The sequence below is a fragment of the Capricornis sumatraensis genome, chromosome 8 (assembly GCF_032405125.1).
Source record: "Capricornis sumatraensis isolate serow.1 chromosome 8, serow.2, whole genome shotgun sequence".
NCBI classification, from domain to species: Eukaryota; Metazoa; Chordata; class Mammalia; order Artiodactyla; family Bovidae; genus Capricornis; species Capricornis sumatraensis.
Window position 1 is genome coordinate 79917846 of NC_091076.1, and position 25481 is coordinate 79943326.

A 25481-nucleotide genomic window follows, 5' to 3' on the forward strand; every position below is an offset into this window, starting at 1 on the left:
GCTGCGCTCGATGGTGACGCGGTAACCCATCCGGTAGCCCGAGAGCATTTCGCCGAGGAGCTGGCGCGCGGTAGGTGGTTCCTCGCGGCCGGAGGCGGGGCCGACCGGGCTGGGCTGGGGTTTCGCGGGCCGGTCCGACCAGGTAGACGGCCGGGCTCCCGGGATGGGGCAGGTGCCGGAGGAGGGGGCAGCCTCCGGGGCTGGGCTCCGCGGCGGGTCCTGGGCCGAGAGGCCTGAGTACAGCTCAGGGACCCCAGGCTTCGGCGCCCGCAGCAGCTGCTCCTCCCCCGGCGCCCCCAGCCTTGGAAAAGAGAAAACGGCGCCGGGAGACGGGCGGGACCGGGCAGCCCCCGTCCCCACCCTGTCGGGCGCCCTCGGCCAACCCAGCCAAGAGGCCGGTCGTTGACCGCTTTGCACCCATTGCACTTGAAATACTGCTTGACTTTAAAAAGAAAAAAAAAATGGTTAGGATATTTGAGTAGTGCAGGGTGACAAGGACTAGTCAAGTATGACCGAACTCCCTGGAACTTATATTCCCAAGTTATAAGGAACCGAACTACAAATAACGGTACTGTACGGAGCAGTGTTTGTTCTGTGTTATATCCCAGCCCTGGACCTGGTCCCCCTGGGCTCTGTGATTGATGCAAGCCTACGTTTATTTAACCCCACTACTAATGAGGGATGTCTTGTTTGGTAGCTCAGACGGTAAAGAATCTGCCAGCTATGCAGGAGACTGGGGTTGGATCCCTGTGTTGAGAAGATCCCCTGGACATCTCCAGTACTCTTGCCTGGAGAATCCCGTGGACAGAGGAGCCTGGTGGGCTACAGTCCATGGGGTCACAAAGAGTCAGATATGACTGAGCGACGGACACTAACGAGGGGGAGAGCACTCACAGGTTTATTTTTCATTCCTTGTGAAAATTTAACTCGAGTTCATTCTGTCTTGCCTTTGCTTCAACATCTGCTGTCTTAATCTTACCGTTCTCCATCTCTGAGGCGGATTTGCAAAATATAGGAAAAAAACCCAGGAGCAATCAGCCTTCTAACTTCCTTAACTTTGGATCCCACTTCTGCGGGGGATTTTCTTTCCCCCAAGGTTTCTACTGAGCAGAAGCATCTGGCAATGGTGACCCTTGGACATGATCTTGTCTATGAACTGGCATCTTTAGCTAGTGTGCACCTCTGCTCGCTAACCAGGAAGTTGGTGGTCTGCTATTACCCATGTTTCTTGATTCCTGAATTATGCTGGAATTCTCTAGAATATATGCTGGAAGTAAATATTTACTTAGCACATCAAATCGTTTTTAATTGAACAAATTTTTCTGTCTTGAACTTGCCTGTGGTTAAGGTCCGCCCCCCTCCATGTCTCTGTTTTTGTCAAATCGACAAAAAGACACAAAAGTTCCTTGCTTATTCAGGCAGTGAGCATATAAAAGGTTGTTCACCTCTTTGCTCAGTTGTAGGTTAACTGATCAGACAGCCGTCAGATACATTAAAATTGAATTCAATGTTTTTTCAGCTGGTCTGTTAACTCTTATTTGCCAGAGTGATTCTTCTAATAGTTTGTTCCTGTGTTTGTTTACTAAAGTATTTTTATACAACTTCTTCCTATTAAATTTACGATGGTAAATAGTAAGTTCTAAAACAGTTCCTGACTGAAAGTAGGTGTCCTGAGCTTTTGATAGAATATTTGGTGTCTGTGGAAGAAGGGCATGTGTGTGTGTTTAAAATTAGTGTATATTTATTAAAAATTACAAATTATACCAGACTTGAATTTGACTTCACAGGAACTAGAATGCCTGTTCATTAATATGTTAATACCCTTTTGTTAATTGCTGTTCTTCTGCAGAATAGAAGTTATCTATTTTACAGGTGAGGAAGCAGAAGCATTTTGAGGATTTGATAATTTGGACTTAAACCAACAGACTTTAAAGCCCATGCACTTTTTTCTATCTAGCTACCTAGTGGATTGACCATTAAGTTTAATATTCATCTTACCATTTTCTTCAGTCCAGTAGGAAATTAAGACACTTATAACATAGTTACCTTTTTCATCTTCTTTATTTAGAAAGCTATTTGGAGGTTATGGATTATAAGCCCGAACCCGAACCCCTCAGTGAGAGCTCAGAACGTCTCTTCTCCTTTGGAGTGATAGCAGATATTCAATATGCTGATTTGGAAGATGGCTATAATTTCCAGGGAAACAGACGGAGGTACTACAGACACAGTCTTCTTCACTTACAGGGTGCTATCGAACACTGGAATCAAGAAAGCAGCCCTCCCCGTTGTGTGCTTCAGCTTGGAGACATCATCGATGGATACAATGCTCAGTACAAAGCATCAGAAAGGTCACTGGAGCGCGTCATGAACACATTCCAGATGCTGAAAGTCCCTGTTCATCACACGTGGGGAAACCACGAATTCTATAATTTCAGCAGAGACTATTTAACAAACTCCAAACTTAACACAAAGTTCCTGGAAGACCAGATTGCCCACCATCCTGAGACTGTGCCCTCGGAGGATTATTACGCGTATCACTTTGTACCATTCCCTAAATTCCGCTTCATTTTACTCGATGCTTATGACATGAGTGTCTTGGGCGTGGATCAGTCTTCTCCAAAATACCAGCAGTGTCTGAAGATACTGAGGGAGCACAACCCAAATACGGAACTGAATAGTCCTCAAGGTGAATTATTCCTTTGAGCTGAGAATCTTATACATTGTCTTTAAATTCTTCAGCTACCTTTTATTCAGCAGGAAGATGGACGATTAAGGTAAAAGTATACTGTCCTGTTGTTCAGGGTCAGGATTTCTCATTCACCTCAAGGCACATGGAGTGGTGGCAGTTGGTTCAAGATTCATTTATGTAGCAGATGTCTGAGGGCCTAATATTCTGGCCCGGCACTTTCACTAGGGCACTGATTCAGAGCTATAGGCAGTATTGACAGCACCACTTTTTTGTGGACAGAGTGGAGGAAGCAAGAGAAGAAGGTGTGCAGGACAGATAATAAATGAAAGAGAAGTGATAAACGCCACCGAGAAAATATAGTATAATATTACAGAAAAGGACTAGAGGTACCATTGTAGTTAGTTGGCCAGAAATAGCTTCTCTAAGGAGACAAGCATTTCAGCTGAAACCTGAGTGAGAAGGAGTCATCATCCTTTGGAAAAGTGGGTGGAGCGCAGTGTTCAAGACAAACAAACACAGAGATGCAAAGCAGAGTGAGACCTTGTTAGTGAAGAATGTGCAAGGGTCTGGGGGTGCAAGTGACTTTATAGCAACTCAGTGGACATGAAAACAGTCTGTTTTGTATTCTGTGTAACGGGGAGCAAGGGAAGTAAGCAGAGGAGTATTGAGACCAGGAGTAAGACACAGCGTGATTTACGTTGCTCTAAATTCTTTTAGTTCCCTATTTTAAGTCAACTGCTGCCAAGTATTCCTGAAGAAAAAAGTACGAGTCTCCCCCATGGTAGCTAAGTTTGGATGCCCAAGTGAGAGAAGTGTTGACATTTGACGGGTGTAAATGACTGGATTTGTTTCAGGACTTCGTGAGCCCCAGTTTGTCCAGTTTAATGGTGGATTTAGCCAAGAACAGCTGAACTGGCTGAACGAAGTTCTTACATTCTCGGACAGAAACCAAGAGAAGGTGGTGATTGTGAGTAAGTATTTTAATGATTCCGTTACTCTTAGCATTTTAGAGAATGGGTTTAGTTAAAGCATAGTAACAGTATTTAATATCGAGATGTCTCTTTTTTATAAAATAAAAGCTAAGTTTAAAACTCTTTGTTGAGAAACAATCAATATAAAATTAATGTTTAAGAATTGTAAAATAAAAAGGAGAAAAACATATATTAGAGATTGTGATTTGGCCTTTTAGGTTTCAAAGTAGAATTTCCCCAAACAGGATCAATTTGTGTACCAGTGTGTGTAAGTGGAAAACTCCAGTCAGGCCCCGGCCCACATCTCAGCCTCAGGAGCCCTACTGTGGGTGCGGTGGCCTCTGCTGCCCACTGGAAGCGACGCTGGAGTCCCAGGAGGTCAGTGTGAGAGGACCGTCTGGCAGGACTGTAAATCCTCCGTGCGGTTGCAAGGAAATAAGTGTGTGGTTTTCACTTAGAGTCATTTTTCACGGCATATTGCCATCAGAGATCATAGGAACCTGGAGGTGCTTAAAGTACACTCAGATGTCAATGTTTGTGGGTGCTTACGCACACACACACATGAACTGCATGTGGGTTGCGGTATGTCTGGTGTACGTGGTGTGGGGGCTGAGGTTAGTTCTCCTGTCTAAAATTGATGTGGCCTGAAGATTGGACTAGGGCACAGGGATGACATGCCTTTCTGGCTCTTGTTCCTGTGATCCCTGTGACTCTGGACAAATGCTCAGTGTACACACTGCAGTTTTCTTTCATTGTATCAAATGAAATTATGAACATGAAGTCCTTTTGAAAGTGACAAGCTTTTCAGATAGTCCGTAATATAAAATTATATCCAAGGAATTCCCTGGTGGTTCAATGGTTAGGACTTAGCGCTTTTCACTACTGAGGCCTGGGTTCTGTGACCCCTAGTTGGGGAACTAAAATCCTGCACGCCATGTGGGGCAGCCAAAAAATAAATTACATTTCTGTAAATCAGTTTTTATTTCTCTGTCTTTCACTGATGTGATAAGATGGTACACGAGATGGTGTTTTATTCTTAAATTTTATTCAGAATAAAGTTTTTCTAGAATATCAAATGTCATTAAGGCTTGGAAAATTAAATAAAATTAAATAAGGTGCCCTCAGGGGTGATAGCTCTGGTGTGACACTGTTTGGCTCTGTGATAAGTGGTCTCCAGAATAGGATACTTCTTGTCTCTGCTTCTTGGTTTTTACTGCCAAAGTGTACCTGTTAATTTTACCTGTACTGAATGTACAAAACGTACCTGTACTGAATACTCTGATGTCTTTGAACGCAGAGATTGAACCGCGTAGCTCAGGGCGTGCAGCTCCTGAGACGAGCCCCCTTTGTCGTCTCTCCCTCTGTATTCCCGTTTCTCTGCGCTTCTCTCAGCGCACCTGTCTGCATTAGCTTCTGATAGGTTTCTTCCATTTTGCTCTCAGCTCAGAGGCCAGGTAAACAAACCTGTAATAACTGAGTGCCTTGGGTTTTCTTTAGCAAAGTTTAAAATGGCTAAGAGACATTTTATTTTGTTTCTTCACTTTGATTTTGGCTACTCAGTGGTATTTGGCCTACTCAGGTTTTGGGCATTCAGTTGGAAGGATGGCATTGCTATTAGCTGAGATATAGAACCACGGCAGTAGGAGGGGTTTCGGGTGAAGAATTCAGGAGTTCAGGTTTGAAAATATTTTTCAAGCATCAGATGCGTTTTAGATATCAGGAGAGAGATTGAGTGAGCATTGTGGACATACTTGTCAGAAACTTGGAATCGAAGTTTGGGCTGGCTATCTAAATGTGGAAGTTGAAAGAATAGACCTGATGTTTAAAATCGTAAATTACTAAGAGGTCACTATGCTCTTAGGGGTAGATAGTGTAGTGTATCCCGAGGACCAAGCACTCGGGCAGCCGGGATAGGACCCGGAGAAGTGAGAATGCAATAAAGGAGGGTGAGTGCCAGAAGCGGTCAAGGTTGGGAGAAGAGAAGCGGCATGGCGGTGTTCTGGAGCCAGGTATTTCAAGAAGAAGGGAACAGCTGACTGTGTGAGACACCACTGGGACTTGATAGATGTGTCCAGCATAACACTGGGTCTAGAAAGTCACATGGCCTCCTTGGACTCTCAGCCCTTACCACAGCTTGGAGAGTGGTGGTGGTGATGGGATGTGTGTGTGTCTGTGTATGTCTGTGTGCTAAAGCCTCTGTTACCGCCTCCCTTTTTAAAAAAAAAACAAAAACAAAAAACAACTAACACTTTTTAAGCAGAATAAAAATATTCAGAATAAAAATAAATGGTAACAGAAAAAAGGAAAGTGATTTACTGGGAAGAAGTAAAGACCAGTGAGCTGTAGCGCCCATACTTGGGCATGAAACCGCACCTGCCGTGTGATGGGGCCTCACACGTGTCTTGGCATCAGGAATCTGAAGTTCTGCCTCTGTCTCCCGGGGAAGCTAGCGTGACTCTTCTCTGCTCTAACTTAGTTTTCTTGTGTACAATGGCCGTGACCATCTTGACCTCCTGGAAGTGTTTAAAGTGGCACAAGTCAGTTCTTTATAAAACATCGAGTATTTATACAAATGACATATAATCCATGGGCGCCTCCCTAGACTGTTCTGTTACTTATGAGTAGCTCCTTCTTTGTGTGTAACACTCATATACACATAGGAAAGTTGGCAAGGCTGGATTCCAGCATGGCATCTGCCTGACCGGTGGCTGCCTTTGCTGACCGCCCTGCCCAGGTCGCCCTCCGTCTCCCCTGGTGTTTGTGCATCTTGAGACCCTGAGGCCGTAGATCTCGGATTTCTGCATGTACAGTGGCTGCTCCCCCCTTGGGTATGAACCGTCTCCCCCTTCGCTATGCTCCAGAGATGTGGCTGTAGAGTGTCTAGTTTTTTGCATATGTTGATTCCCTCTGTTCTCACTCCAGGATGAGTAGCAGTACACGTTTTCTTTTTCCTGAGTACTCATTGCTAGCCTGTTTTTTGTGAAAGAGGTATTTCTTGATTGGTTCATAACTCTTCTTCTCTTGAACAGGCCATCTTCCCATTTACCCTGAAGCCTCTGACACTGTGTGCCTGGCCTGGAATTACAGAGACGCCCTGGCAGTCATTTGGTCTCACAAGTGTGTGGTGTGCTTCTTCGCCGGCCACACTCACGATGGCGGCTACTCTGAGGACCCTTACGGTGTGCACCATGTCAACATAGAAGGGGTTATCGAAACAGCTCCAGACAGCCAGGCCTTTGGCACCGTTCACGTCTATCCTGACAAAATGATGTTGGAAGGGAGGGGCAGAGTTCCAGACAGAATTATGAATTACAGGAAGGAATAAGCCTTCCTTCCATTTTTTGTCTGATTTTATTTGTTTACTTTTATAGAAAGAGACTGACTTGGCTTTGTGGTTTTGTTTGCCCCCCATTACCCAAGCCTCAGTCTCGTTATTTAGGATTCTATTTGCATAACAGATAGCCATAAATGGCTTCAGTGTGTGTTAGCTCATAAGATACTCTGAAGTGTTATTTTTGGGTAATATATCCCATGCTGAAAATTGGAAAGAAGGTGAATGAAAGTAGCGTGAGTAAACCAGGGAGGAGACTGAGGTGGGAAGGTGGATATAATCCTCAAAACAGACACTATTTAGCCTTACCTGAGATGTTTTTTACTTTTTACAAGGAGAATGTATTCATTCACTGTTAGCCGTGTAACTTAAAATTCACAATAAAAAAGTAAAATAAGCCCAGGTAAACTTTTTCCATTTACCCAGCTGTGTGAATGAGCTGTGGACACTTTTTGCTTATAGTACCCATCATATTTGTACTTTTATGGGTTTATGCTCCTATTTTGTAAGCCAGAAAGATCACCAGTTGCCTCACAGGTGAACAGATGGCTCCTCTGTTCACACGGGTAGACGTGTGGTCTCCTTGCACACCTCCTGTGTCTTCAGCCAAAGCAGGACCGAGCGCCAGTGCGACTGTGCCTGCCATCCTGCCTGTCTGGGCCCCCAGCCGGTGCTGTGTGAGACTGCAGTGGGTAAATGAATTTACCCCTGACTCCCTTCATAGACAAGTGGGGCGTGTTTAAGTGAGTTGTCATATATTCTGAGGCTTATTTGCAAAAACATTTACTCAGTGGCAAATGAGGACTGTCCAAGTGTAGAGAAAGTTTGATTCAGGGCCTAAAGAAGGGGACGGCAAAAGCCAGTGCTAGTCAGCGTTGTGTGCCTGGTGAGTACCAAGGCACTGTGGAGTACAGCATATGCGTTTCCACTGGCTGCTGTGGCAAACTTCCCCAGACTTGGTGGCATAAACTGTGTGTGTGTTCTCTGACAGTTCCAGAGGTCATAAGTGTGAGAACATCTTCACTGGGCTGAGAGCACCATGTTGTCAGGGCCAGGGCTCTGGGGGAGACTGCTTCCTGGCCAGTTCCGGTCTCCAGAGCTGCGTGGCTCGCTGTCCTTGGCTCACGGCCCCACCCTCTGCTCAGCCTCGCGGCTTCTCCAGGCTCTTGCTGCTCTATTGCCACGTGCCTTTCTCCTCTTCTGTCTGTGGGGCCAGGTCTCCCCTTGCCCCCTTCTTAGAACAGTGAGGGCATTGAGGGCTCACCCAGATGATCCCCATCTCAAGATCCTTAATCACATCTGGGAAGTACATATTGTGATGTAAGGTAACATTCATAAGAATTTGGATCCAGTTACGTTTGAAGCCCTCTATTCACTTTATACACTTGGCTGTAATGTGCTTTCTGCACAGTGTCAAGCATTGCTTGGAGGTTGGGTAGGTCCTTATTGAGTTTGAAAATATGTCTGTTTCTTCATTTGTTGACTAATAGTTATATATACAAAAACCATAAATATGCACCATAAATGTACACTAGAACACTAAAATCCTTTATATAAAGAGACAAACTACCAGACTCTTTTCACTCTCCTGACATATAGTTGGTGCTAATACTTTTTGAGCCAAATATTTCCTAAATCTCAGGAAACTGTCTTGACTACAGAGGTTGATGCCTGCGTATCATCAAACTGCAGAATTTGATGCCATCAACTAAGAGTTGCATCCAGGTGCTTTAAAACAGCACTGGCCAACAGAAACAACATGTGAGCCACCTTGGTAATTTGAAATATTTTAGCAGTCACATTTTTAAAAGTACACAGAAACATAAAATTAATTTTCATAATATAATTCTGTTTATTCCAATACATCTAATGTTATTTCAACATGTAATCAATATAAAAATATTTTACATTCTTTTTATACTAAGTTTAAAATGTCATGTGTGTTTTATGCTTATAATCCATCCATTTGGACAATAACTTTTCATTGGAAACTTGGTCTGTATTTAGGTACAAAATTTACAGTTGAAGAAGTGGATTCACGTATTTCAGTAGTTCCAAACAACCTTAAACCAAGTGTTCCAAATACATGTATCAGTTTCGTCATAATTGATGTTTGTAAATTAAAACAAAAAATTAAAACTTCAGTTTAAGTACATTTCAGGTGCTCAATACAGCATGTGGCTTGTGGTTGCCAGATGGTGCAGCTCTGAAATGATCTCTCCAGAGCTACTTTTGACATTGTTAAGGATATGTGTATAGATTTTGGTCTTACTTTTCAATCATATGGTAATTAATATTCCCTATCTGCTTCTTTTTGGTCTCAAATTCCTTTAACTAACTTTTCCTTTCTTTCCAAGACATAGGTGTTCACTTTGTTCACCCGAAGTCCTCATTTAATTCACAGTACCCATCCAGTCTAATGATGTTAGTTCAAGGGCATAGCCCTCTCCTAAACTCCTGTCTGTCATCCAAACCCTGCTTCCCTCTGTTACCCTGTGCAGAGGACTTTATGTTTGGAATGCTCTTATATTATCTGCTCTAATCTTCACAGTTATATAAATAAGTATGCGGGCTGGTATTTATAGATGAAGAATTATCCAAGAGAGAATTTCAATTATCTTTGGAATTCTTTAATTCCAAAGAATTAAAGTAGATTTATATATTTGTCCAAGTTACATGGATAGTGATGAAGCAGAGTTGGAATTCCTCTTTCTTAACTTTCCTACTACACTATGATAAAACAACGTCAGACCCTTCTCTTACTAGTCCCATCCAGTCCTGTGTTGTAGGCAGGCATACAAAGTTCTTAGGATAAAAAAAAAAAAAAAAAAAAAAATCATCTCTAGTAGTAACTCAACTGAAATAAATTCCTAGGAAGTCAGCTTGTTACAACCATGTTTATACAAAATCAAGAACTCTCATTTTAGGAACAGGATTCTTCATTTAAATCACCGTCTTGCAATGAGCTGGCCAGGAAGAGCGCATCTCCTTGTTTATATATATGTAGACCCAGGAGATAAACGGGAGAAGAGCGACCGTGGTAGCAATGGCCAGCTGAATTCTTCCACCACCTGGAGCCCTACGGACACACAAAAATGATTAGAAACAAAAATCCAATGAAAATTACGATTTGGTAACAAATATGAAGACTGAATTTGATACAACATCACTGCATTTTTGTACAGTCTTTTTAATTTTTTAAATTGAAATATAATTCTTACTTGTAGTTCTTTATATGTTTGTACTACACATCCCTGTTTTTTTTTTTTTATATCTATTCTACATAGCTTTTCCTGCTCACTTAATAATGTGTTGTGAGGAACTGAGATCATTGATTAAGCAATGTTAAAATGGATCCTCACCTAATGATTTTAGTGTCCTGTTGAGGAAAACTTTTTCTCAAGGTTTTGAAGATACTAAATTATCTTTTCTAAAAGTTCCATCATTTTGATTTTTACATTAGATCTGTAATCTACCTAGAATAGATTTTTATGAAAGTTGTAGGGGTTGTTTCTCCTTTTTCCATATTGATATTCAATTGATCCATCACTATTTATTGAAAAGATTACCCCAGAGTGCTACCATTGTCCTAAGTCAACGGTCTGTATGTACATGGAACTGTTTCTAGACTCTCTTTTTCATTCATTTATCCTTTTGCCAGTATGGGTTTATCATATACTGCCAAAGAATCATTTAGGTGTTCTTTATTTTAAAATTGAGATCTTTCATTTCTCCCATAATGTTTTATAGTTTTTATAGTTTTGCTTGTAGGAATTTCGCATATCTCTGCTTTATTTTGGAGGAGGCAATGGCACCCCACTCCAGTACTCTTGCCTGGAAAATTCCATGGACAGAGCAGCTTGGAAGGCTGCAGTCCATGGGGTTGCTGAGCGTCGGACACGACTGAGCGACTTCACTTTCACTTTTCACTTTCATGCACTGGAGAAGGAAATGGCAACCCACTCCAGTGTTCTTGCCTGGAGAATCCCAGGGGTGGGGGAGCCTGGTGGGCTGCCATCTATGGAGTCGCACAGAGTCGGACATGACTGAAGCGACTTAGCAGCAGCAGCAGCTGCTATATTTAGTCCTGGGGTGTTGATATTTTGATATTATAAATGGTAACTTTTTATCATTTTGTTATTGCTGATTAAGATGTTAGTAAATTGACATAGTGTCCAGCAATCATGCCAAACTCACCTATTTGAAGAACTTTTTAGATTTTAAAAAAATTTTTCTACATATGCAATTAATGTCATCTGTGAATAAGGAAAATTTAATTTTTCCCTTCCAATCCTTGGGCCTTTTCTTTCTTTTTCTTGCCTTATTGTACTGGCAAGGACAAGAGCTAGAACGATGGTGAGAAGTGGCAGCAGTGGCAGGGAGCTCAGTGCTAAATAATCTGCCTGCAGTGCAGGAGACATGAGTTTGATCCCTGGGTCCAGAAGATCCCCTGGAGAAGGAAATGGCAACCCACTCCAATATTCTTGCCTGGGAAGTTCCATGGACAGAGGAGCCTGGCAGACTACAGTCCATGGATTCACAAAGTGCCAGACACGACTTAGTGACTAAACAACAACCCTATGTCAGGGTAAGTCTGTTTTCTGTGAGTTTTTATTATAAGTGGTTATTGGATTTTATCAAATGTTCTTTTTGTATAGATATATTTTTCTTTCTGTTAATCTGGTGAAAAACATTGGTTGGTTTTCAAATGTTAAACTAACTGTATTCCTAGAAAAAAAACCAACTTGGTGGTTGGGTCGTGAATTGCAGGACTTGATTTGCTAATTTGTTTAGGGTTTTTCCGTCTGTGGTCGTGAATGAGATCACTGTATAATTTCTTTTTTTCTTTCCTTTTTTTGGGTGCTAGGAGTAACATTCTTGTCAAGTTTTGGTATCCAGATTATTCTGCCCTCAACAAATAAACTGGAAAATATTCCTTCTTTTTTCTCTGTTCTCTGAAAGAAGTTTGTTGAAGGTTGGCATTATTTCTTCTTTAAATATTAGGTAGAATTCTGCAATTATGCCATTTAGAGTTTTCTTTTAGGAAAAGGTACCTACTCAATTTCTTTAACAGTTATGAGACCATTCTGAGTATTTCTTGCTGTGTCAGTTCTGACAAATTGTATTTTTCAGTGAATTTGTGCATTTCATCTACATTTTCATATTTATTGGGAAAAAGTTAATAATCTCCTCTTATGATTTTTGCAATGTCTGTTGCATGGGTAATAACTTTGTTTTTCATTCCTGATTATTGATGTTTTGTGCCTTCTTTTCCTTGCTCTAATTATTTTTACCTTTTTAGTCTTGCCAGGGTTTATCAATATTATTAATCATTTCAGAGAATGAAATGTTGATTTTGTTTTTATTTCATTGGTTTCTGCTCTTGTGTTTATTTTCTCATTATTTCTTTGGGCTTATTTTACTGTTATTTTCCTTAATTCTTTAACTGGAGAATTCTTAACTTCTTGGAAGCTTAGCTCATTGATTTTTCAGCCTTTTTTTTTTCTAATACAGCTATTTAAGGCTATAAATTACCCCATAAGCATGCTTTTTAGCCACCATCCCACAAATTTTAATATGTAGTGTTCTCTTTATCATTTAGTTCAAAATATTTTCTAATTTTCATTGTGATTTCTTCCAGATGTTCTTTGGAAGTATATTTCCTGATTTCCAAACATACAGTGGTTATGTAATTATTATTTCTGTTAATGATTTCTAGCTTAACTGCACTGTGATCAGAGAACATGCTCCATGTTACAGTTCTTGAAATCTGTTGGGACTTATTTCATGCTCAACATGAAGTCTTTTTGTAAATGTTCAATGTTTACTTGAAAAGAATGTGAATTCTGCCCTTCCTGGTGCTAGTGTGCTATACATGTCCATTAGGTCAATTTTTTATTGTGTAGCTAGTCTTCTATATCTTTCTTGATTTTTAAAATCTTGTTCTGTTAGTAACTGGAAAAAGTGTATTAAAGTCTCCCAAAATGATTGTTAATTTTTCAGTTTTTCTTTTTTGGCTTGTCAGTATTTATTTTATCTATTTTGAGGCTACGTTAATTATATATGCCTTTTATTAATAAGTGGTGTTGAGATCACCAGAGAGCCAAAGGGGAAAAAGATAATACTGCATCCATTCTTTTTGCCATTATACTAGGATAAATTCTAAACAGGTCAAAGACTTTAATGTAGAAATGAAACCATACACGTATTAGGAGAAAACTTAGGTAAGTTACTTAAAACCTGAGAGGACGGAAAGTTTTCCTACCTGTGACTCCAGATCCAGAAGCAGTAAGGGAATGGATTGATCAATTTGGATACATTAAAGTATTTTTTCATGGCAAAGCATACTTTGCATGAGTAGAGTAAAAGGACAATAAAGGCAAAAAAGAATGTTCATCTTATATCACAGATGGAGGGTTAATAGCCCTAAAGAGCTTCTAAAAGTAGAGAAGACCAACTGCGTTAGAAACTGGTTAAACCTGCATCTCTCAGAGATGAACTAACATGTATAGAAAAAGAACTGCAAATGGCTCTTAATCATGCAAAAATATGCTCACATTTACTCCTGATGAGAGAAATGCAGGTGAAAGCTACTATACATTTCTCAACTATCCAATTAGTAAGACTTCAGAAATTTGACAATACATTCTGTTGGTAACGTTTTTAATATCAAACGATTGGATACAGTCTGAACAGTAGAGGGCTGGATCCATATACTGTGGACATATCAACATAAGGAAAGTCTTTACCACAGAATGATCTCCAGGATGTGGTAAGGGTAAAATGAAGAATTCAGTTGTGTATAATGTGCTTCCACTTTATCTAAGACAAGCAGGAGCACCAGTGAATGCATGTATTTGCTCCATTAAGAAAGCACGGAAGGATAAACCACAAAGTAGAAAAAAGTTTTACCTATAGAGAAAAGGGGGGAGTTAGGTTTGGGGGGTAGAGAAGTTAGAGCCCTTTGGATGTCCTCTGTTTTGTAGATCTGTGTGTAGAACCATATAGATATTTTATGTAATTATAAAACAATATATTTTAAATAAAGTATCCCTAGAAATGTAAAGCAAAATGAAATAAACTATGTATTCACTTGGTGAGATTAGCATATAGAGTAACTATTCCATGTAATTTGAATGCACATCCCTTAAAGAGATATTCCCTAACAACAACAACACAAAGTACCTATTTTCCATAATTATATTGTTATTCTGAGATTGTGTTTGTATTGTCGGATAAGTCAGATGAGTTATGTTGAGGTATCTATGTAAATATATATATACATATAGATACTTTATGTATATTTTATATACTCATACATATATGTGCACATAGATTTATGACAATACATATATATGTGTGTGTATACACATACATATGTACATATATGTGAATTTCCTAGTTCTAACCACTAAAAAGAATGAACTCAACCCAGTAGCAGTGAGCACCATTTATACCCAGAATGTGACCTCTAAATACTGTTAGCTACCAAAAGTAATGAAGGCTTTTGGAGGAAATGGTTGATTCCATGTCTGTGGCATAAAATGTACACCTTAGCATGGAACATTTTGTCATACCAGAAAGCAAGGAAGCAATCAAAATTTACTAAGACCAAAAAAACTAAAAGTTTACTAGGATCACGTTAAACAGAATTCTGGAGCCAACGTAAATAAGTGCCACTGATCAAAGATGGAACAGTTGAAGCAACTGCCGTGGACTGAAAAAACATCAAGTATGTTGAGATCTATGACTTTATAATGGTACTGTTAAATAAACAAAACTCACTGGTCACTTTTGGAAGATGCCCAGGCAAGAAAAACTCATTATTCTGAAAAACGGGAAATTAAAGAGAATCAACTCCTTTTCCTCTTAACGATTTGTATCTGAGTAGTCAAAGAATTGATAAGTAGAAGTTTTAGAAGTTTTCCAGGAAAAGAAATGATATAATTAGAGTATCAGCATTCTGCAACTCGAATTAGTGGATTTAGGCAATGGTCACCAAGATTGTATACTAACGTTACAGAGAAACATCTAGGTGTGATGTACATTTTGATGGAAGTACATACCACCACCCATGAAGTGGTCTTGCTTGGTGGTGGTGATGATGATGAGAAGAGAAGAAGGCAACAACAATGACCAGCCTGTGTCTAAGCCTGTGATCTTACCACCAGTTTATAGGAAATATGGAGCACAGAGGAACAAGCATTTGTCGTACAGTTGTGGAAATGTAAACATTGGCTGGACAGCTCAAGACTGAATAATTACTGTTTTATTTTTGTGTGTGTGATGGTGGTAGAGTGGTTATTTTTTAAGTGCTTACCTTTTAGAGATACATACTGAAACACATAAAACATAAAACAATATGATGTTTGAGATTTATTTCAAAATAATCAGGATAGTGATAGATGATATAAGACTGGATATATAATAAATGTTGAAAATGGGTGATGAGTACATCTGATTCATTATATTAGTCTCTCTGCTTTTGAATATGTTTGGATATTTCAAAATAAAAAAAACAAAATTTTTTTCATTACCAAAAAAAAGTCCTCTACTCTAATGCTGATTTTAAAGTCTACTTTTAAAAACTGAAATGTCTATACAGGCTTTCATTTGGTTGCTGTTTGTATACTGTGATTTTTCCACCTTTTGACTCTCAGTCTCTCTGATTCTGTGTACTTAAGAGTTCTCTTTTGTCAGCAGTGTTTGGTTCGGTTTTTAATCTTTTTATCCATTTTGAAAATGTTTGAATCTTTATTGGACTGTTTACATTTAATGTAATTTCTCATATATTTTAATGTAATTCTCTATCTTAGCATCTGCTTCCTATTTCCCCACCTGTTCTGTGTCTTTCTCTTCTCCTTTCCTGCCCTCTGTACTGCTTTTCTCTAAGTGGTTTCCTCTTATTTTTCTAAGATTCTTAAAATATTATCTTTCTTAACTATTTTTCTAATAATCTGAGGTTTTCTGTTAGATTATTACCACATGAATCCTTGACTTATCAAAGTCTGATATAAGTTAGTACTTTACCCTTCCCAGATAATTCAAGGACCCCAGACTGCTTTAGCTCCATTTTTTTTCCCCTTCCAACTTACATGCTCAGTTGTTATGTATTTTTATTTTTCTATTACTGTTTTACAAAGTTAATATGCACTTATATATACCTCCAGTTTTATATTTTATTTGCTACTCACTTTTCCTCTATCTCCGAGCTTCCTTTTGAGATCACTTTCTCCCTGAAGGACACCCTCTCAGACAGGCAACTCCCTGAGATGACACAGAAAACTTTGTATTGTCGTATTCACAAAAGTATGAGTGATTGTGAAACACAGCCAACTACTCTTAGCTTCCCCTACAGAAAGGGAAGATTTCTCTCAAAAGATTCCTGTTTACATTTGTGTCAACATTCTCATTCACCTACATGAGCACATCTGATTTTAACTGATGGGTCGAAAACTTACTTTGAAGAGCTGTGGCACAGGCCCAGCCATGCTGTGATGATCACGAGACCAAACAGCTCCCTAAAAAATAGCAGAGATTTCATTTTTTTTGAAGAGGCTGTGAGATGCATATCATTCCATTTTCTCCCTGACACTTGATTCTGCTGATTGTCTGATGACTTCCTCCAAGATACAGAGCATCTACAATGACACTTGATTCTGCTGATTGTCTGATGACTTGCTCCAAGATACAAGCATCTACAAAATACTTTCAAGTCTGGCCATGACTCATAAATTACTTTTGTCAGACCCTTTAAAGCCCTATATGAAAATAAATTTCATCTTATGAGGCAGATGTGAACTTCATGATTGTTTCCCAATTTATAGATGAATAGAGAAACCACCAAAACAAAACCACAGATAAATCACTTACTTCATGGGGAAGAATACTACAGTCAAGATCATAATCCCAGATTTGATCAGGCACTCTCTTCATATTGTTTTAGAGGGGTCAGTGTTAGGCAGGTTGAGCTCAAATCAGTAATTCAAGTACACATTGTAGGAGATCAGGTCATGTCTTAGAGGAGAAGAATGATTTGTCGAATGAGTCAGTCTAATGATTTGGGGGTGGGTATATGCTTCTAGAAATATTTGTTAAAAGGTCGTATCTTCTACACAGAGTAGAAGATAATCGTATTTGGCCAAGCACCACTTGGAAACCCCTCTTTGATTTCACTGAATCTTGTGGGCTTCAAGTAGGTGGAGGTTGATTCAAACCATCTGCTCTGCATTCCCATCCCCAAACTGATCTAGTTTCCAAAGATTAGGGCCTGTAACAGCAGCACAAAACCAGTGGGACTTAATCTACAGGACTCTCAATCTTGGTGTTGGCAGATGTTAGCAGTGGGACAGAAAGGAAAGGAAAGGCCTCTTTGTGAGGCCAGGGAATCAAGGGTGGGGGGAAGCAGAGGAAAAGGTGATAAAAGCCGGTGGCGGCGGGGGCGAGGGGTGGGAAGCAGTGGGAGAGGTGATAAAACAAGAGCCAGTGATGGTGACAGGGTGCAGAGGACAGGAGATGTACAAGGGCAAGGCTGGCAGAGGCCCCCCGGAGGAGGCCAATCACACTTGTAAGTAAAGAGTTTGTCTTGCACCAGGACTGAACCCGGATGCTGACGGAGTTTTCACCTCATTAGCCTGGACTGAACATCACTTTATGGCATCACTGCTCATCACAAGCGGGGGCCAAGGTCCAAGTGCCTGATGGTAATATAAGGTGATGTGTAGCAATGATCACAGAGTGTGGTAGGCAGTGCTGGGTTTAAATCCTGGCCCCAGCTCCATCACTGCCTCAGTTTCTTTAGCTTGTAAAGGAGATATCTTCCCTGCCCCTCTAGGTATTGGGGAAGTTAAATCACCAAGATAAGGTGTTGTGAAGACACAGATTTCTCAGTTCTTCCCCACCCACTCACCTGCCTTCCTCCTCATGCAAGAGGTTCTGTTTCTTATGAAGCAAGAGGTTGTATGCCAAGCTGATAGCCCACAGGACACAAAGGCATATGTGTATTGCAGACACACTCTTCCAAATAAAGTTACCTAAAAACAGATATCCTGGTGCTGTCAATCATGGAACCACGCCCCAGAGAAACAAGATTTCTTTGTATTGGCTTTTCATCTGCCTTCAGGGAAAGCATACAGAAAAGGCTGGGGTTTTTTTCTGTTGTTGATTTGTCCTTAAATCAAAAGGTTAAAACAAGTGAAAACGATATTTATAAACTTAAGTGGACATGTATTATTTTGGTTGTCTCCCATTCGGACGCTGACGACCCGTCTTTTCTCTGGGGAACCACCCTTCCCACATGCTCCCACACATGTCCCGGTGTCCCAGACGACTGGACACTAACAAGGTCAATGTATTCCATCCCTTTGGTGACAGTGATTTGTCTCAGGATGAACAGATAACCAATCGGGAGCAGCAGCTCCATCCTGAGCTTTTGCGATCAGGGAAGTGGATTCTAGATTCTGTTGGACCTAGCATGGTGAAGCTGTGACCTTTGAGCGGCAGGGCCACCACGTGGAGCCCAGGGCTGAAGTGCAGCTGGTGTGCAACTAAGACTGCAGAGAAGTTTAAGTTCTGAGCCACCACCGGCGCCTGAAGCCAGCACCGCTCCAGTCTTTTCAGTAAAGGACCCCAGTACATCTCGCTTCAACTTATAGGCCGTTTGACTTGAGTATTTTTTCCTTGCTTGGAACTAACGGAGCCCTAATGGATACACCTTAAAGATGTAAACAGAGTTCTACGGGCATGTACAAGGAGCCTGTACATCTGGGCGATGGAGTTTTCCCCACCCGGGCAGGAATCATTCGTCTTTATTCTAAGGCCCTGAGAAATTTCCAGCCCCACTAGCAGAAGCTGATTTAAAGAAAGTGAAGAATAACCTGCATGACTGATATTCCCCACTAATAAGAAAATGTTAGTAAACAGTGTAAAAAAAAATTCTTTTTTTCTGCTATAAGACACTTTTATAGAATAAAACTGTCCAACTTAGGTTTAATGAATTTTTAGGGCCATAAAAGGTGAAGCAGCTATGTTTTGCCCCTGCCTGAGGTTGGTGACCTGTGGCCCATACAAGCCAGCTATTTTAAGTGAATGTTTTATATGTATTCTCACTTGGGATATGTATGTGTAAGGAATCCAAGGAATAAGTTATGAAACAAATACATGATAAAGCCTCTGTTACACAGCCATTCATTGACTCAACAAGTATTGGGTACATGAGTTAGACATGACCTTGCTTTTAAGGGGCCTACAGTCTAGATAGAGTAAACATATATAAAAGCGTGCAGGAAATTGCGGGAGTTACTGTGATGGATTCCCTGGTAGCTCAGACGGTAAAGAATCTACCTGCAATGCAGAAGACCCAGGTTCGATCCCTGGGTCGGGAAGATCCCCTGGAGAAGGAAATGGCCACCCACTCCAGTATTCTTGCCTAGAAAATCCCATAGACGGAGGAGCCTGGCAGGCTACATTCCATGGGGTCACAAAGAGCTGGACACGACTGAGCGACTTCATTTTCACTTTCACTGTGAAGGTACATGGGGAGACTAGAGAGGGCAATATGTATTAATGAGAAATCCAGAGATTTGCTACAGACATTATAGACAGTTTCTATATAATAGTAGCAATTCAGATACATAGGTATCTGATACATAGCAGCTCACTCATTTTGGATGAATTGAAAATCAGAAAATGATGAACCAGAGTGGTACTGCGAGAATGATTTGTATAGAGTAGATACATAAGAGACATTGATTCCCCACTGAATATGGAAACAAAGTTAGCAGTTTGATTGTTGCTGATTTTCCATTAGCTTAGTGGCTTAAGAAATAATCGCAGTGACTGAAGCCCCTCTCTCTCCAGCTACACGGCCTAACTGCTGTTCCACATCAGCATCAGAGATGCTGGGACCGAGTGCATAAAGCCTGTCTTAGTATGGCACGTCCACATCAAGTTTTCCTGAAGATGGAAGGGGATGATCTAGATTGGAATTCGCCTCCTCTTAGGATCAGCAGGGAGAAGAAAGACATGGAGGGCTCCAGTTTTTTACTGGGGGTTGGGCAGACAGACTCGTTATTAAAAGGAAATCTGATGTTCCCTATCACCATTGAGAATTCAAGGTTCAAACCTGTGACAAGAGGGTTAAGTCCAACAAGCAGTGTCAGAGTGGCAGGAATCGTATACACAACCTGTAAGCAGAAAGGAAATTACAGGGGTAAGAAGGATGCCCAATATAGGAGATGTTCCAAGACGTTTAGGGAGTAAAGAAAGATGACCCCAGTGGTGGTCCCATGTGCCATGATTTACCTCCAGCTTTTAGTAACAACCAAGGAAGTGGTAACCTCTGCTTTTACAGCACTTACCGTGTCAGGGTGTCATTTTACCTGCCTTCTTCCTAGACCGTAGGCTCTTCCAGGAAAGACTTATTCATTTTCAAGCTCTAGCAGTGAGCAGAGCTTTGATCTCAAGACACAGTGACCTAATCTCTCCCAAGCGACATCCATGCCTAAATGGCCTTCCCCTACTTTTCAAAAATTGCTCTATGAAAAGTAGGACTTGAGAAGCCATAATTAGCTACGTGGCCCTGCTGGGTCTAGACCCATGGGCCATCCAGCCCCATACTCCATCTCTGCAAGTGAGACCACAGAAAGTTTACTAACCGTGTATGGATCACATGTGCCCAATAAGATCAGGTTCTTCATTTCTGAAACTGATAACTTGGTTTGGAGTTGTGAAGACTGGCCCTGAAGAGGCCTCATTCACAGCAAGCAGGCAGATTCTAGAAAAACCTATTGCTTGTGTGTCGTGGGCAGAGGACAAGCAGAGGTGGGAGGTTTATAAGAAGCATGGGGGCCTCCCCAGAAACATAGCTGTGAGTCACATCAATCGTGATGCCTAGTTAGAAACCATTAGTTTATCTGGACGTTGTCAGGGCTCAACATTTTAAGTTATTTGCTGTCACTGTGAAAACACCTGTCTTGACCGTGGGGAGAGATGGTATCTGTATTACTAACCATGTTCATCCTTCCCAAAGGGTCCCCAGTGATGACTGGAATATCAGCCGGTACCGACATTTGCAAGGACAGCCCTGCTGCTGAGGATTAGACCAGACATTAGTCCGCATATGAATTATCTGGAGGTCTGATTAAAATGCAGATCTGAATCCAGAGGTCTAGGGTAGGGCCCAAGGTTCTGCTTTTCTAATAAGCACCCAGGGGACACTGCTGCTGTTGTTCCAAGGACCACACTTAGAGCAGTAACGGGTTAGTTAGTTCCCCCAGTAAAAAACTACATGACTTAGCAACTGAGGGAGAGACAGAGACAGGCAGCCAGACAGAAATTAAACACATACACATCATTCAATATTTAACTGTGCTCTCCATAAGAAGTGTTTGGCAGAGATTTTTAAATGTGCATTTAAGTATAACAGATATCTGTGATTAAAGGGTCTAAGATCTTATTTCAGTGTATTGTAAACACAGGAACAGGACAAATCCTTAAGTAATAGTTTCCCATGGTAGTTGTGCCATGTTAATCCTTATTTAAATGCTTATCTCTGTTTTGAATGAGATTAAGGATTTTTTTTTACACCCAGAGAGACTGAAAGTAATTGTTTTTAGTACACAAGTAAAAATAATGCATAGTATAAGCACTCAGTAATGAACTCAGTAGAATCCAAATGGTCTTTTATCTTTTTGTTGGTGGATTTTTTAAACTAAAGGGTATTATAATATTTATTTACTGTATTTAGTTTAATTGAACATATAGCCACTGAGACCCATGACAGTCATTTCTAACAACGCTCTCCCTGTCTCCCTGCCACTATAAAAACTAAAAAAGCCAATTTGTTTTCTTACCCTTTTTAGCAGTGAGGGGCCATCACGTCCCAGCAATGAAATGTACAGAAAAGTCTTCTGGAGACAAGGCTGATATGCAGAGCCCTTAACACTCAATATTTATGGGTACTGACCAAGCAGGATGGATCCTAGACCATAAGCTTATTAGTAGTAATATGTACTAACTGGATAGCAGCCTGTCTGGGGAGCTTCTTGGGAAACATTTGCTCCTTGATGAAAGGAAGAAAAAGCACAGGAGGAAAACTGGTTTTGCCTCCTGCCTTGTTTCTTCCTACTTGTGATGCTTTTGTCTAGGGATGAGATGTCTGGAGCTGCAGCAGCTATTTTGTAAACATGAGAGGATATATCACCTACCCATTGAGGATTGGCAGAGAAACAAGAAAGCAAGCCCAGGTCCTTGATGACACTGTTGACCATTAAGCAGCTGCCTCTAGACTTCTTCTCATGAGATGGTCTGTATGTTTATAACCTGATGCTAGTCAGATATTCAGTTATTTGCTCCTGTATGCATCCTGATACAATTTGTGGTAGGGAACATGGACATCACAGTCAGGTACAGTACAAGCCCCCAGGACCCAGTAACCTAGTATCAGTTCATCTGTGTGTTCATTCTTCACTCTAAGAGTCAGTCTTGGAAGGACTGCCATAGGAAAGCTCTATGCTAGGTTGCCAAGCAAGAAGAGGGAACTGGCCTCTGACCCCTGGGAGATGGCATATACAGAGCCAACTCTAATGCAAAGCAGAATGAGTCAGTGCTACAGTGAAGGTTCAAAGGAAGGATGCTTGGAACTTATGGGAAAGAGGTGGAGAGATTTTGTGGTGAGATGGCATTTGAGATAGACCTGGAAACCTGAATAGGAGTCTGACACAGGAATTCTCAGGGCAAGTCCCAAAAGTAATATAGGTGGACTAGGCTTCCAAGACCAAGTTGGGAAGGTAGGTTAGGGCCATACTGTGGAGGGCCAACTGAGACATCTTGGGAAATGACGAAAGTTTCTGAATCAGGAAGCAATATGTGGGAAGAATTATAGGAATGGAAGAGATCAGAGACAGCTCAAAGAATTAGAAAGGACCCATAAGGGTTCACACGGGAGGTAATGGGGGGTTAAACTGGAGGTGAGTGAGGATGTCTGTGGGGGTCTGGTGTTGATGCTTATATTTCATCATCCAAGCATGATGTAAAGGGTAAAATGTACAGATACTGTACAGATAAGCAATTAGACCTACACTGCTTTTTGGTGGATTGTTCTTCATTTTGTTTTTTGAGGGGATCTCAAAGACAGTGGTAAGAAAACAGAGATATTAGAGATGGCTGAGGTTTTGAGCAAGGATGACTCAGAATGACTCTGCAGATAACAGAAATGGTGAGTCAGGAGGAAGAGTGGGTTTTGGAAGGAAAGACGCTGAAAAGGACCTTGTGCGTATTAGAGGAGCCAGTGTGACGTACTGGTGGACGGATATAGGAGTCTTTTGGAAATTCACCATTAAGCTGGATAGTTGGAACTGCAGGAGAGATAACATTTGGAATTAAGGACATGGACCAGAGTGCTGAGGAAGAGGCAGTTTGATTTGATGCAGGGGCCTGAGAATCTGGACAATAAGAATATAAGAATGTGGTTATATTTATACGTGATATTGTATGTACTGTCATTCCAAATGCTTTCACTTGTTGCCACTTGTACAAAGTCAACATTATTCCAAAGCTTAAGATCATCTCATCTGTGATATTGTATAGTCTTAGGTGCCTCTATTAAAAGAAACAAAATCCAGATATTTCAGAAAATGTGTGGAACAAATCCCCCCTCCTCTAAATGGTTTAGTCAGAGCATCAGTTCAGTATATACTGTAGGTTTTAATGGGCTTTAATTACTTTTTGTGAATATAACTCACTGAATTAGCAGAACCACAAACCTTAAGCCTGCCATTTTCTGGTCCAACGTTTGTTGGAGTTTCTGGGTAGAAATTCATGAGGATTGGTTCACATGGCCTTGAGAGGTCTACTCTGTCTTCAGAAAAGTGTTCTCAGTTGGCCTGTTTTATTCAAAGGGAATACAGCTGAAAGGCCCCTGTATCTCTGTAAAATTCTGAATTCTCAATTTGATCCTTCTCCTCCTAATGTTTTCACATTTCCCTGGTGGCTCAGATGGTAAAGAATCTGCCTACAATGCAGGAGACCCAGGTTCGATCCCTGGGTCAGGAAGATCCCCTGGAGAAGGCACTGGCTACCCATTCCAGACTGGCGGCCTACAGTCTATAGGGTGGCAAAGAGTCAGATATGCTTGAGTAACAAACACTTTCACTTTTCCTCCTAATATTTTAGGAAAAGGCGCTTACTAAGGATTTGATTTCTAAGCTCTTAAGTACACGAAGCAGGTAGGAAGGCAAACAGCCACACTGCATGCTTCCTGCAGTGCCCTGATTCTTTTAGGTATGGGAGAGCAGTCCATACTCACCACCCACAGCTCTGCATCCGGATCGTTCACCTGGAAGGCCAGAACGGCAGCGTTAGCCCCAGGCTGTCAACAGTTCTATTCCAGTATTTGGTCTGGTCTTCATTCATGTCAGCCATTTGCTAAGCCCAACAGGAGGATACAAATAGGAGTAAGACAGTCTAGTTGATGGGGTTGTGTGTGTAGGTGTGTAGGGGGTGCTTCTGGCTGTATGTGTGTGTGTAGGGGGTGTTTCTGGCTGACCCAGCACCTGGTTTGAACACACAGCCACACTTATTTGTAAAGAAGTGCACAGAAGCTCTGCAAAGTGTGGGCCAAGCCCAGAATGGGTGTTTAAACGGCCCTCCAGTCTCAAGAAATGAGGAAAGCTATCGCGAGGGGGCCCCAGATCTTACTTGAAAGGATAAGTAGCTGTGAGGGTTTTTATTCTGCTTGCTCTCCGAGCTGTGCACAGCCTTGCCCCTGGGCTGCCTTTTTATAAAGGTCCCCGCAAAGTGACACGCGCCAAACCAGCTCCTTCCAGCCAGTGAGCAAACGGGGTCATGTGACCGCATCTGTGTCTCAGCCCAGACTGGGTGGGGGTTCCCCAAGCATCAACCCTAACTCCCGCCCTACCCATACCCGGCCGGCTTCTGCGACACCGCTGGTCGGTCGGTCTACACCGCAACCGGCCTCGAGTCCGAGCCCGGGCTCCCCTCCCGCCGCCCCCGCCCGGCCCGGGGCGCTAACCTGCACAAAGGCCGCCAGCGCGAAGAAGGCGCCCATAAGCCAGTTGCAGGCGCGCCACAGGCCCCACACCCTGCGCCCCGCCGCCGGCGCCATGGTCGGGCGGACGGGACGGGACCGGCCAGGACAGACCGGCCCGGGCGGAGCGCAGGTCCACCCGGCAGTGCGGTCCACCTCTGGCCCCTCCTCCCGCCCCGCCCGCCCGCTTGCTCGCTCGCCGGAAGGTCCGGGGCCGCGGGCCGGCGCGCGCCGGGGCGGGTGGGGCGCCGAGCGGGCTTCCCTGTGTGCCCCCATTCGCTCCTCCCCAAACTTGGGGATGTGCGGGGGTCTGCCCATTTCACAGACGCGGAGAGTGAGTCCCAGGGCGTCCGCGTGGCCGTCCCAGCATCTCACAGCTGGTCCGTGGGGATAGGAATTTGCCCTTGAACCCAGAAAGGTGCAACTCCAACATCAGTTTTCACT

General features: G+C 42.0%; 2 protein-coding genes across 4 annotated transcripts; one reads left to right on the forward strand and one right to left on the reverse strand.

Annotated features, from left to right (window-relative positions):
* Positions 1 to 29: 29 nt before the first annotated feature.
* On the forward strand, positions 30 to 7290 carry ADPRM (ADP-ribose/CDP-alcohol diphosphatase, manganese dependent). The gene is made up of 4 exons (XM_068978851.1): positions 30 to 70; positions 2069 to 2686; positions 3544 to 3660; positions 6690 to 7290. Exons 2-4 carry the CDS (start codon positions 2086 to 2088, stop codon positions 6983 to 6985), a joined length of 1014 nt encoding a protein of 337 aa, XP_068834952.1. The 5' UTR covers positions 30 to 70; positions 2069 to 2085; the 3' UTR covers positions 6986 to 7290.
* Positions 7291 to 8938: 1648 nt separating this feature from the next.
* TMEM220 (transmembrane protein 220) lies at positions 8939 to 25162 on the reverse strand. 3 transcript variants are annotated; one of them, XM_068977974.1, is made up of 6 exons: positions 25023 to 25162; positions 24297 to 24326; positions 20115 to 20175; positions 17901 to 18024; positions 16453 to 16512; positions 8939 to 10070 (listed from the first exon to the last, which is right to left on the reverse strand). In XM_068977974.1, exons 1-6 carry the CDS (start codon positions 25113 to 25115, stop codon positions 9935 to 9937), a joined length of 504 nt encoding a protein of 167 aa, XP_068834075.1. In that variant the 5' UTR covers positions 25116 to 25162; the 3' UTR covers positions 8939 to 9934. The 3 variants fall into 3 exon arrangements, with proteins under 3 accessions (XP_068834075.1, XP_068834076.1, XP_068834077.1); XM_068977975.1 differs by lacking the exon at positions 24297 to 24326; XM_068977976.1 differs by lacking the exons at positions 16453 to 16512; positions 24297 to 24326.
* Between the last annotated feature and the right edge of the window lie 319 nt (positions 25163 to 25481).

What these genes read in the sequence shown, in the direction of transcription:
- ADPRM (XM_068978851.1), top strand. Translation starts at nt 2,086, where the DNA reads ATGGATTATAAGCCCGAACCCGAACCCCTCAGTGAGAGCTCAGAACGT. An exon ending in GGAACTGAATAGTCCTCAAG is followed by an intron (nt 2,687 to 3,543) that starts GTGAATTATTCC and finishes GATTTGTTTCAG; the next exon opens with GACTTCGTGAGCCCCAGTTT. An exon ending in AGAGAAGGTGGTGATTGTGA is followed by an intron (nt 3,661 to 6,689) that starts GTAAGTATTTTA and finishes TCTCTTGAACAG; the next exon opens with GCCATCTTCCCATTTACCCT.
- TMEM220 (XM_068977974.1), bottom strand. Translation starts at nt 25,115, where the DNA reads ATGGCGCCGGCGGCGGGGCGCAGGGTGTGGGGCCTGTGGCGCGCCTGC. An exon ending in CGGATGCAGAGCTGTGGGTG is followed by an intron (nt 20,176 to 24,296) that starts GTGAGTATGGAC and finishes TTCTGCTTACAG; the next exon opens with GTTGTGTATACGATTCCTGC. An exon ending in ACTTAACCCTCTTGTCACAG is followed by an intron (nt 18,025 to 20,114) that starts GTTTGAACCTTG and finishes ATCTGTTTTTAG; the next exon opens with GTAACTTTATTTGGAAGAGT.